The 13,387-nt window shown below is 42.0% G+C and overlaps 1 protein-coding gene across 1 annotated transcript in view; it reads left to right on the forward strand.

The window, feature by feature from the left end:
* Positions 1 to 13,387, forward strand: part of CRACR2A (calcium release activated channel regulator 2A) — a 126,849-nt gene that overhangs the window by 40,916 nt on the left and 72,546 nt on the right. Inside the window, exons 4-5 of the mRNA XM_019516026.1 lie at positions 5,824 to 5,992; positions 9,525 to 9,671. Of these exons, the coding sequence (XP_019371571.1) occupies positions 5,824 to 5,992; positions 9,525 to 9,671 (316 nt within the window). The remainder of the gene's footprint in view (positions 1 to 5,823; positions 5,993 to 9,524; positions 9,672 to 13,387) is intronic.

Here is a 13,387-nt window from a genome sequence, read left to right on the forward strand (position 1 = left end):
CCAGGATGGTAACCCTCGCCTCCCAAAAGGAGTATTTCCAGGGTCCAAGGAGAGGGACGTCCAGTGGCAAGGGTTAGGGGGTGGGACTTCTAGTCCCAATGTGGTGATGGGGGGTGGGGCAACTGTCAAGGGGCAGGGCTGCCCATGTAGCCTTTGACAGCTCACCAAAGCTTGTTAAGCAGCCCTCCAGCCAATATAATTGCTTGCCCCTGCTCTAGGCTAGATAACATTTCTCAGGCTATACCCTGGTAAAACACTCCCATGACCTATTGCCTTCTTTGTCTGAGTGGGATGGGACTGTGGTGCATCCCTGGAAGGTTAATCTGACTAGGGACAGGTGAGGCACCTAAGTTAGGAAGCTCTTGAGGAATGCAGGCAACTTCTCTAGATCAAAATGTTTTAATTTTTTAATTCTGAATTTCTACAGGGGAAAAAACCAATATTTTTCCACTGGAAAACTTGCCCTTCCACCCCCAGCCTTTTTTTTTCCTGGCCAGTTCTACTTATAAAGGTTAATGCTGAAATTCTGTCTGGGAAAGAAACATATTTTCAGAATATCTGTGGGGCTTGCTCAGGCTCCTAGTGGAAAAAATGATGATTTGGATCATTTAGGATTGGGGTCTTGAAGATGAAAAAGAGATTGGTTGATCCAGGCAAAGAAAGATAAAGGATGGCATGGAAAAGGACATGGAGTCAGGAGTAGGGAAGGTGGTTGGAGAGAATGTAGAGAACAAGAAGGTGAGGAGGACCAAGTAAGAGCAGCAGTGTTGTATGTTTCATTATCTATACTAGTGGTACTCAGCCTTTTGGCCCTGCAGGCTGGATGAATGGTCCAGGGCCAGTCCACATAGTGAATGGAGTCCTGTGCATCATAGGATTCTCCTAAGGCTGGATTCCACCACCTCCCTGCCCTCCACTCCAGGATTTGGCCCCAAGGGCTGGGCACTGTCACCCCTGCCGGCTGGGATTGGACTCTGGGAGCCTGGTATTGCACCCTTCAACTGGGATTGGGCCCCATGGGGCTGGTATTGCCCCCCATGTGCTGGGATCAGGCTCTGGGGCCCAGCACTGCCTGTGCCTGGCACTATGTGCTGGGATTGTGACTGATCCAGTGTACAGGGCTTGAGCTCCCCATGAGTCTGGAAATTTGGCAACAGGGGGATGGTGCCACTGCTTCCTGGCTGCCAAATGTCTAGACTCCTGGGGAGCCCAGTGGGCCAAATAACATGGTGCTGCAGGCCAAATCTGGCCTGCAGGGCAGAGATTTAGCACCCCAGACCTGTGCAGGTTTCTATAGAAACACAGGACACTAAGGGTAATTGAATAATTGAGTCCAGTCATTTGCTATTGCAAGGAAGCAAATTGCATATTATCTTTCATCAAACAATCAAGGTCTGACTTAAAAGTAGGTTTAAGTTTAAGTTTAAGTTTTTTTTTTTTATCCCCACTTCTCCCCCTACTGTTCTCTGATAATTAGCTAGAAACCCTTTTGTTTACCAGCCTGAATTTATTTGTGGCCAATTCAAACTGCTTGTTTTTGTTGCCACCGTTGTCCTACAATTTAAGCTCTTCTCCCTACCCGGTGTTTTATTCCTATTGTGTTTTATAAAGAAGCAGACATATTCTGTGAGGCTTCATTTTGCTAGTCTAAATGGGCAAAGCTCTCTTATCCTCCATTCCTCTGACCATCCTCAAAGCCATTCTTTGCACCTACTGCATTCTGAGTTCATCCTACTTGACCATGAGTGAGTGTAATGGTGCACAGCATTTCAGATGAGGTCTTGCTAGCACCTTGCAGAATGGACTAATACTTAGAAACATAGGGTTGGAAGGGGCCTCCTGGGCCATCAAGTCCAGTCTCCACATTTCCCAAGCCCTACTGAAAACCTCTTCTGATTTGCATCTTAGGGTCACATTTTGCTTCCCATCCCTATTCCCCCAAGGCTACAAAACACTGGTGGCATGTGTGATGGCATTTTGTGATAAGACATTTTTCCTCCACAGTCTTTTGCAGCTCTTGGTTTGTAGCTTAAGTTTCATGTGACCATTTGTACAGTAGAATTTCATTCCATTTACATTACTCTAGTCCTCAAATCCATTCTGTGCTTCAAACATACCATCCCCATCCTCTTCTGTAGTGATGGTGCCTCCCAAGTTTGTGTCACCAGGAAATTTCATGAAGCATGCTCTTGCTTTATGTGCCAAGATCAATGCTGTAATCAGAGGTTTTCGACTTTTTTAAGGAGTGTATCCCTTCTGGCTCCTTTCCAAGTACCCCTGGGAGTACGCATACCCCTGGTTGACAACCCCTGGTGTAAATGATTGGTTTCAAGACTGATTCTTGAGAAGCTCCACAGCTAATCTCCCCTGCAGCTCAATATTTCCCCCTTTACCACTACTTATGTTCCCTTCTCCTTTGTCAGTTCCTCACCCACCTCAGTTCTTGTCCTAATCTCCTTCTCTACCTTAGCTAACAATTTCCCATGAGCCACAGTAACATGAGACCCATGTGCATCATAGATGTGTATACACCCATGATTATATAGCATAGGGAGTGGCCTATATAGCATAAAAGGTGGAGGAAAAGCATACAAGCTTGTCAGCAAACAAGCAAGTCATATTTAAAACACGAAAGCTAAATGAGGCAGTGGCTTCTGAGTCAGCAGTGTTCTGCTAGAGATCTCTAGGGAATCCGTGACAAAACAGTAAGCTATCCATCATGAAAGTAATGCCCTCCCCAGAGCCATCAGTGACAGGAGTTTTCCCCAGCATGCTAAACATCACTGGTCTTGGCAGGGTAGATCAAGCCACACCTGAACCTGTTAATCTGGTTGGTTCCAAGAGTAAATTGAGAGCCCCCAGTCAGGCAGGCATTCAGTCAGCCAGGTGCTGATGTGGCAGTTTCTCAAGGATGCTTCAAAACAACACTTCACAAGATGAATATCTTGGACAGCCCTCTGCATGAACGTGGTGTCCAACAAACAGCTCATCACTTAATTGAAAGCTGCAATCTTTACAAATGCCCAGACTGGGTAGATGGAATCTGCACATTGAGCAATAATATCAGGCAGTGGCTCATAGAGCTGGAGGTTGATTTCTGACGCCATAGGAAAGAAGTTTCTCACTGCAGTAGAGACTTCCTCTTACTTGATCACAATGAGCTGCTGATGTTTTTAGCTGGCTGGAGAATGTCCAGTGCAATCCAGCTAGGACTTCTGCTAGACCAGTAGGTGTCAATCTTTTTTAATCCCAAACCCTTCCTGATTGCTACACTGATTCCCTTTCCCTGCCCAATCAGCTACTTCACTTTCTGCTCCCTGCCCTGTGCTTCTTGTCTGATCTGCTGCTTTGCTTTCTGCTTCCTACCTTTTCTGTCAGTATGCTGCCTGTTCCCTACCCAGTCTGCCTTATGCCATGCACAGAGGCTGCCCATGCCACAGGTTGGCCACCCTAAACAAACAGTAGTTGGACAGATCCGAGTGTCCTTGAACAGTGGCGAGTGTGGCATTTGCTCTGCTTTGGTGATCAGTTGGCTGACTGTATTCTGACATCAGATGCTAGGTGGAAAGATGTGGCATAGTACCAGTAATGACACAAGCATTGACTGCAGCATGTCCGTGGTGATTTGCATAGTGTGCCAGAGTTGTATATCTGCTAATCTGATGACAGCAAAGTTTAGCTAAATTTGAGCATGATGTTCTCCACTGAGGACCAGAGAGTAGGCCCCAACCTAATTAAAATTTCAGCTCCTTTGGAGTGTTAGGAAGGTGAGACAGCAGTATTTTGGAAGTTTTTAAGAGGAAGTTAAACAGACATTTGTCTAGGATGGTTTGATAGGGATGATCTTGCCAGGGGGTGGAGGGGGTGCGGGCACGAGGGCAATGACTAGAAGACATCCTAAGGTCCCTTCCAACCCTGCTTTTCTATGATTCTGTGCAGCATTTGTGTTGGGTTCCCCAGGTAGATCCTGTCTGTTCAGGAGACATTCTGCTGCTGATCTTCCAAGCTACTTTAGTGAGGAGATATTTGTATATCTATGTGCAGATAGATAAGACTTGCCACAGTTCCTTTCTTTAGAAAAATCCACTAACAAAGGAAAATGTCAAGCTAGTCTGGCATGACCCACCTTTGGTAAGCAGAACATATTTTATGCAACATTATTTCCTTCAAAATTTGGTCTAAAGCCTTGCCCACTGTTGATGTCATGCTAATGGACCTGTCCTTGCATGGGTCACTCTCCTACCCTCTCCCGCAATTATTAAATATAGCTATTGCACTTGCAATTTTCTAGTTGCATGGTACCACCAAACTAAAACTCCTTGCCAGTGGCTATGGAGTTTTATGGGACAGAATTATTTCCAAATACCAGGATCAAGATTACCTGGTCCTTCCTACTTAAAACCCATTAAACTATGCCTCCTTTAAAAAAAAGTTTAAAGGTGACAAAATAGTGCCAAAATAAGAAAAAACATTATTATTGGATTGCACTAAATGACACTTTAGGTTCTGCTAACAAAAAAACAAACAAAAAAGAAAGCAGTTCTGTTTATTTCTGTGTAAACTAGTATTTTTTCCCAAAAGTTCTTTTTGCTTGGCAAACCCTTTCCCCCTCTACTCCCCCCACAAATTTTAGTATTGTTCCTCCTCCTGAGGTCTGCTAAGATCCACATCTTGTATTCTTGCTCCTGGCTGATGGTATGACCTCTTATTCTTTGGATATACTCTACTGTCAGGTGTGTTGCTTCCTTAACAAAGAATTCCCTGTCCCTCAGGCCTATGTTGTCAGGCCCCAGCCTCAAACCTGGGGCTTCAGTGTGGTCAAACACTGCTGCTTTTCCTATCTTGCCACCCTATGGCGGGTTCCTTAGACTGATCCATGAGGACTCTGAAGTCTCCAGCAAGGCCTAACCCTCTGCCCACTCCCTGTCACCAAAGTGGCTGGCCAAGCTGAGCTGAATTCTGCTCTCTGTGTGTACCTTCCATTTACTCCACTGTGGCTTTATCCCAGGCCAGTCTTTAATCCTTGGATTACAAATGCATGAATTGGCCCAGGTTCTTACGTTGATTAAACTTTACCACTTCATACCTGGCAATCCTGACCACTGTGATTCATTTTGATGATAAATGATTCTCCAACTGCTATGTTTTGACAACAGGTGTGAGGTTATAGAACTGCAAGTAATGTAAGGAGGACATAGATGTCATGAGAAAATGGAAGGAGCTCCCATCTGAGGGCACACTTTTGTTTAAAATGTGTAAAGTTAAATGGGAAACTGTAAGTGCAGGGAAGATTTAGCTCTGATGTACAGTAGCAAGGGGGATTCTGATGAACCTATATAAGAGGGTAAGATTGGGTCATACATTGAGAAACTGAAGTATTAAAATGAGAACAGAATATAATGAGCAATGATATTATTGTGTCAGAACCTTTGTTCGCTATTCAGTCCTTATTGAACTTACATTGGCTTCAAGGAGTTGATTGCTCTATAAAATTATACCATATACTTAATGCCTACCTGGAGCATGAATCCCTAGGCTTGAGCACCTAAATTTTGGCTGTATGACTTGTCCCAGGTTAAAAATTAAGCTAAGAATGGAGCTAAATTAAAACTCAGAAGACCTGACTCCCACTCTCTTGCTGCAAGTGCTAAACCACATTCCCTTCTCCAAATTAATTAAACGGCAGTTTTTCTTCCTACTGAAGGTTTATTTACTGTAAAATTTGATCTGGAAAATATTGGTAATAAATGTTGTTTCTTTTAATGACTTATGATTGCTCTTAGCAAAGGATGTTTTAACATATGCACACTTTTGAAATTTTAGGCCAATTTCTGTTGAGGCAGATGGTCTCAAGGAATGAAGCTCCTGGGCCAGAAAATGAAAATGACTTTCCATCCAAGTGGGAGGAGAACTTTGCTGATGGGGGTGATGATGAAGACCACCAGTTCTCAAACCTAATGGCTCAACTCGGGGCTAGGAGGAACTTAGAAGAGTAAGTCTAGCCAGCAGTGTTATCAGATAATGTATGTTACATGATCTGGTGTTTAGCTCTCTGTGGATTAGGAAGTGCTGGACGGGTTTCTTTTGCTCCGATGTATCTTCATGGACATTGGTAAATGTACAAGTGGAAAATTAGAACTAGGAACTGCTCTGATGGAATGATCTTGTATTCATTTCCTTGACTGCTGCATGTGAGATCATAAAGGCTACAAATAGATTTGGCTACGTCGCCAAATGACGTAGACTGGCTGTGTCCCAGCACAGCTGATCCCTTTCATGGGGTGAAACATGTCACCTGTTGTCCCACAAAAATCAATGGGTGGGACAACAGGCAACGTGTTCCTCCTTCCAGAGATGTGCCTCAGAGATCCCAGGGACACAGCTGGGGAAGCGAGAAAAGCTGGGACACTTTGGTATGGTACCAGGGCTGGAACCACCAATCACCTGATTGGCGGTCTCAGCCCTGGGACTGCACTGGAGTGAGTTTGACACTCTGGGGCAGTCTCAGGGCTGGGGTCACTAATTAGCTGATTGGTGGCCTCATTCCTGGGACTGTACCAGAGCATCCAGGCTTTCCCCACTTCCAGCGATGTGCCCCAGAGATTAGTGGAGAAATGTCCCTGTAAGCAAAAAAGCTGGGCAGGTGCTTCCAGGAATTGAGGGGCCCAATCCTGTGCAGGAAATCCCACAGCATGCAGTACCAGGCCCCTCTAACCCCGGGAGTGCCTGCTTAAGGTAGTAGGAGTGTGTGCACAGGTATGGCTGCTCAGGCTCTTGCACCATAACAAAAATAGACATCTGCCAGAATAAAGCAGCACAGTTTATTGCTATCTTTTGTCATGGCCACATTGTGTTGTGATGCTGTCTTTGTGTCTCCTTAAACATTTTTAAGGCAGCACAGAGGTAATGAAGGGTGATGTCTTGTTTCTACCCAAAGACAGTTCATGCAAGCAAAACAGTTGAGCCCTGGGGGATAATGTGGTGAACGACACAAGCTCAGTGAAGAGCAACACACCTGAATCATTGGTGTGGTTTATCAAAAATAGGTCGTATCAATGTGCATTTGGCATATCAAAAATGTTATCCATTGCAAGTAAGGAGTCTTCAAAGAACACTGTCTGGGCAAGCAGTATGTTTATATTGTGATAGTTAACCAGGAAAACCTTTCCCCAGTTTCTTCTCTTGACAGTTGCCATTATTTGTATTGTGTCAGGATCTACCTTGCAACCATGGATCGGGGCCTCATTGTGTTGTGTAGTGTGTACACACTGAACAGAAAAATGGTCCCTGTCCCAAAGCACAGTTGTACTTTGTGTGATGTTGGATAGTCACACATAAAATGAATGCTTCAAAATGAGAAGCTTGTCCAGATGGTAAATGGATAAACTGTATGACTTTTCTACCCAGCATCCTTTTAATCCTAATCCTGCCAAACTGTTTTGAATCAACATGTTTGTTTTCGTCCACTAAATCTCAACCAGCATTATCCAGTAAGCCCTTTGTGCATAGTGCATGGTAAGGCTATTTTTTATATGTTCTGATTTGTTTAGAACATTAAGTTTGCATTACATATATCTCCCAGCCCTCCTGTGTTCTTTTGAAGGATATTTCAAATTCAAATCATAAGGATGCTGATAATGTGAAAACTCCCCTTTGCAGGAAAAAAAAATGACAGAAATTGTTGTGAGCACAAGAAAACTGACCTTAGATTGGACTTGTTTGTTCTCTGAAACAAAATCTTCTTTAGGGTCACTGGAGGATAAAGGTTGTGACAGTTGTGAAACAAATTCTTTCACGTTTAGCACTGCTCTTTTCTTATATAATTGATCAAGGATCCATCTACAAAATAAATTTTACGCAGGCAGAGAATTGACTAAAAATATCTGAGACACATGAAAATCTCTGTAGTTAGTTAAGATAAGTGAATAGAATAGAATGCGTCTCAAAGTCCACTGAGATAAGTGATGCTAGTCCTTCTATTGAGTTCATTGGTCTTTGACTGAGATTCTGATTTTAGGTATCCCAGGGACATCTGAGGTAAGTGGCAGTGGAGCTGAAAGGAGAAAGAGATTGGAGAATAAGATAGTTTGGTCCAAAGTTGCACAGCATGGGTGGGGAAGGTGGAGGGGAGGGGGCGGGAATGACACATTAATTTCACTTACTGCACACACCTTTTCCCCAAAATTAGAGATAAAAATTAGGGTTTGTGTCTTAAATTAGGAAAGTGATTTACAAATAGCTTTGTTAATAGTATTGTTTCAGCCTATTGATAGATGACCAGATGTCATTACTTCACATAGGCCTAACTTAATCTCCAGTTCCGTACCCACACTTTGTCATATCCCCACCTTTGCTGAGTCACTCTTGTAGCACATGTTAACATGTACGATCATGAGTGGAACAGAATAGTTTTGTGTATTTTATAATTTGTTATATTAAATTATTTATTTTCAAGAAAAAGCTTCTTTTTTTTTCATTCTGCCCTCCAAAACCTGGTGTGTGTCTTATTTGAAAGTGTGTACTATGCAAATAATATGGTAAAAACTTGCTGATGCCTCTTAGGGTCTATGCAGTTTTCAGGTGATCCAACTGTACCATTGAACATGCACTAAATCTGTCTTCAGCATAGACTAAGGCAAACAGTATTGGCTTAATAACATGCTGATTTTGGACTGGATAGTTCAGGGGGAAGTCTTCCACTCTGGCTCTTCAGACAGAATTGGTGAGATTGTGTGTATTCGTTTAGGGGTTCCATGTGCTCAAGATGAGCTGCAGGACTCTCAAAACCTGATCCTGACTACTGGTAAACACCTACATTGCAGACACTGCTGTGACTGCTGTGCTGACAGCTAGTCTTCTCACACTAAAAGGACACTATAACCTTTGCCCTATAATTTTAGAGGTTCATCTCCCACAATCCTGACTTGCAGAGAGCTGAAATGGAAATACATTTTTGTTTATTTGTGAAAGAAATCCTGCTTATTCTGAATCCATGCTTTAAGTGTGGCATTTGATTTATTTGATTGTAAAGGGAGATGATGAGAAGTCATGGAAGGGAAAAAGAGAAAGGGTGCAATGGCTGGATAGGAAACATGATTTTCTCCAGGGAGAATACACAAATGGAGAAAGCTCATTCCTGTGAGTACCTTAGGCATAGAATGCACAGTCTTTTGGTCCCTGCCTTTTCCTCCCCTTTAGGTTGAGGCATGCTCAAGGCTTTCATGGGAGTAGAAGTTCCCATGCTTCTACTTATTGTTGGAAGGGAATTGGAATGAGTTGTGCTGTAAAGAAAATGAGCTGAAACTCTTTTCATGCGTCTCTACCCACCGCATCCCTGTATATTCACAGAAGAGCTAGTCACAGTCAGAGTTTGTATAAATTGCCCTTGTAGATAATGTTTTGGCCAGTGTTTTTGCTGAAGTTTACACTGTGTGAACAGACTGCTGCAAACATTTATTGTAGTATGATAAATCCTGTCTCTGAACAGATCCCTTATTCTTTTTCCTTTTCTCTTTTTCCTTCAGCGAGAGTGATGTGAAGCAACTTTGGTTACAGCTCAGAAAAGAGGAGCCTCATTTACTTTCCAATTTTGAAGAGTTTCTGGCCAGAGTTTTCTCCCAGCTCCAAGAAGCTGATAATGAAAAGAATGAATTGGAATCTGCCCTGAAAAAGTTCGTATGTCTGTTGTGCCCTCTCTGTAGTGTTTTAGATGTGTTATGCAGCATTTTCAATTAAAATGCAACAAGGATTCTCTCAGTCAATGAGCTTGCTGGAGAATTGATGATTTACCTTGAAATATCTCATATGGGTAAAACTTAACTAGTCATAATTGCAGCTGTTAAATTTATTTGTAATGCAGAAGCAAGTGGTTGGATTTAGTTTAATATATTTCGTGTTCTCATTCTTTTGAAATTCTTATGCATATGTTTGTTTTATTTTTAATCTTAATCTTATACATATGCAATTAAGGGGAACGTTTACCTGTAATCAAAATAAAGACACATGATTACAGGAATTGATCAGATTCACATTGTACTCTCTCTGCTTTGCAGCAGTCCATGCAACATGACCATAAACCAGGTTAGATAGCTAGGGAAAGTGAATTTTCAGCTGCTTTGTAACGGTTTGATGCTCCACATACTGCTTTGAATGATCTGCCATGACAACATTTGATTGACAGAGTGCATGTATGGAAATCCAAATCAAAATTTCCATTGCTTGAGTTTTCTAGCTGTGTTTTTAGTGTAAGCTGAGTGAATAATAGTTATTTGTGTCATGGTGCATGAGTGTCACTATCTGTGAGCCTTGCCTCATATCCCAAGATCTCTAAAAGTGAGTATATGGAGACAGGCCACTGTGATACTGTCAAGTAAGTAGCTGCATATGCTAGAAGTTCTTTGTTTTTTGTTTATTTTCTCATAAAACACCTAGGAAACTCTAAACCGCCACTGCAGGCAAACTATATTAAACTTATTTAAGCAAAACTGAACTTGCAATATGAAGAACTCTCTCACCTTATGAAATGATCGAATAGCCTGTGCAGTATTAACTCTTCCCTTCTATACTCCATCCCCCAAGTGACTACACTGATATAGTTTTCTCTTTTATTACGAAGTCACGTGCTTTTTAATATAGAAACCCTACCCCATTCAGTGTTGATGTGGGAGAGTATGCAGCGGGTGAGCCCTTGGGCCACGCTCTGAACAGTAAAGATAAAGGTAACCATTGACTGATTAGCTTTGCTTAATAGTTGCCTATTCATGTGTGGATCTAGGATTTTAAAAAGCAGGATGTAGATAATGTGGTGCATCATCAGATTAGCTGTTTTGAGCATCTTGACAGTGCATCCATTCTTGAGTTAATGTTCACCTGAGTCACAGTTCTAGCTAGAGTTAAACAGTCTGCAGGGCTATGAAATAGGAGCTCCATTACCAGGAGAATGGCAGAAGAAAAGCCAGATTGATTAATGGAACATAAAGACCATTAAAAAGGAGAAAGGGTCCTTTACATTTGTGGTATGAAGAATATAGGAGGAGTCAGGGAGATTCAGCCATGGAGTCAATTAACTCCCTCAGTGCTGCCTGAATAGAAATGCAGCTGCCACCACCAGGCAGTTGTTTTTTAAGTTTTGGGTGCACCAGGAATGAAAGGGAAGTGCAAACTACTACTTCATTCCCCATGGATCCATCCCTTTGCTTATCCACATGCTGAATTAAGTAGGGTTCCTGAAGCAAAAATATGATATAGTTATGTGAATTAATGAATGTATCCTAATGCATGTGCAGCAAGGAGTGGATGTAAGGATCGATGACCAACATTGATGCTGACATTTCCTACACTACCCTTCTAATGTGTTTTATGTGTACAAACTTTTATCTTCTTGTCATATAGTGAGTCTGTGCGGCCCCACCAATTTCTCCGAGAACAGATTTCAGCCTAATGGCTTTTGTTGAGGTTCGTGTTTTAGCCTGGAAAAGATAAGAAAATTTGCGTTGTCAGAAGTTACACAAGGTGCTGAAATGCCTTCCAGTAGAAGTAGTGGGCTTGAGCAACTTAACACAATTTAAGGTGGAGCTTTATCAGTTTATAACCCAGATTTGTTGGAGGTGGAGGGGAGAAGCAAACCTGAAGACCCAGGAAGCCATTGCGTCCTATGTTTTTTGTTCCTCTGTTAATGTTTACTGGCATAAGAGGTAGATTTGGCTGAAGTGTGAATTTCTTATACGTAACAATTTTAAGCAAATCTAATCTTCTAAAGAATGAATGAAGCATGTGGTCCTTCCCAGGAAAAATATTGCTACCATTCTGAGAGCAAATTAAGAAGCAGAGATTTTCAGAGGTTATCTAACACTAATATCTACTTTGTTCCAGATCTTAAAATTGTTGTCCTCTGAAGAAATAAACCATAGATATATGCAGAGTATCTTTAATGAGTGCTTTCAACCACTTATGAAACAGTTTTCTTCCAGTATATTAAATAAGCCAGAGTATCACCAGGATGTCTATTTTTGTTGCATTGTAGTTTTAACTAACTTGAACCCCTCTATTTGCTGGCTGCTTGCTTTAAATAAATTACAGGGCTTTACCTCAATATTTTTCTTTCACCAGCTTTTAATTATTACTGGAGAAGAAACCTACATTCTCTAAGTGCTGTTGGTTAATTAGATTGTATCTTTAAAGGTTTCTGAACAGAAAACAAATACTTTGATAGAATTTTCAGATAAGTGCACACAAAGGAAGTCTTATTAATCTTTCCAAACTGAATACCATCCAGCGCAAACGTAGATGTCTTGATTCTCTTAGCTGATCCATATTTTTAATTCAGTGGCTAAAATAAAACAAACAAGCAAATGTAAGGAAAACAAATTGCACGGTAGTATTTTTAGCTTGGAATATTTTGTTCTTTAGAGCTTGTCACCAATGAATGAGTGGTGTACTTTTGTACATAGATTTTTGAGGTCAAAAGAGACCATTATGATCATGTAGCCTGCCCTTCTATTTATGTTGTTTGGATTTATAAAGAAAAAGAAACAAGAAAGATTTGCATCACAGGCTGATATTTGATGTACCGTGTTACAGAGTTCTATTCCTGGTAATGGCAATAGCTAGGCTGGTAGCCGCACGCTTATAATATCTGAAGATGCGTGGTAAGGAATCCATTAACTCAAATCCATGTTTTCTGGCACTTATAAACACACAATATGTTTTAATGCGTTTACTTTCCAGTTTTTTCTTATAAAGTCTATATTAGTTTAACTTGTCCCAGGTTCCATGGTGGTGGTGATGGACAATTCTTTAAATAACACAGTGATATTTTGAGGGCTTTTTTTTTTTTTTTTTGGATCTTGCCATGTATTTGTGCATCATTGGTTTGAAAAAGAGACCAAATGTGTTTGTCTTGCATCTGTGGAGTATGTGTGTGATGGTAAATAGCATCTGGATTTTCAAGGGCTATATAAGCTTTGTGGACAGTCTGGTATAGCCTTTTCCACAGTTCCATTTGGGTTCATAAACTTGACTGGAATCCCTGTGTTCACAGCCTCCATGAGTATGAGCACAAACTGTTTCCATGCTGTAAAGCAATGGTGACCAACCCTTTTGGCCCATGGGCTGGATGAACAGGACCAGGTTTGTCTGCAGGTCAGATTCCATCCTGATGACCAGGCACAGTGCTGGCCCAAGTAGGCCTGGTCCAGCTGTAAAGGCTGGCGTCCGAGGCACCTGCATGGCTACATCGGGCACCTGGGTGGGCTGGCCCCATATGGCTGCATCAGGTGCTGGCTCAATCCTCCCATGTGGGAATTGAGCCTGATTCAGCCATGTGGGGCTTGACAATTTAATGATGGGGGAGCGGTGCTAGTGTTAATTGTTACTGCTCCCCCCCCCC

The sequence above is a fragment of the Gavialis gangeticus genome, unplaced genomic scaffold (genome assembly GCF_001723915.1).
Source record: "Gavialis gangeticus isolate Ggan-Ray unplaced genomic scaffold, GavGan_comp1, whole genome shotgun sequence".
Taxonomy (NCBI): Eukaryota; Metazoa; Chordata; order Crocodylia; family Gavialidae; genus Gavialis; species Gavialis gangeticus.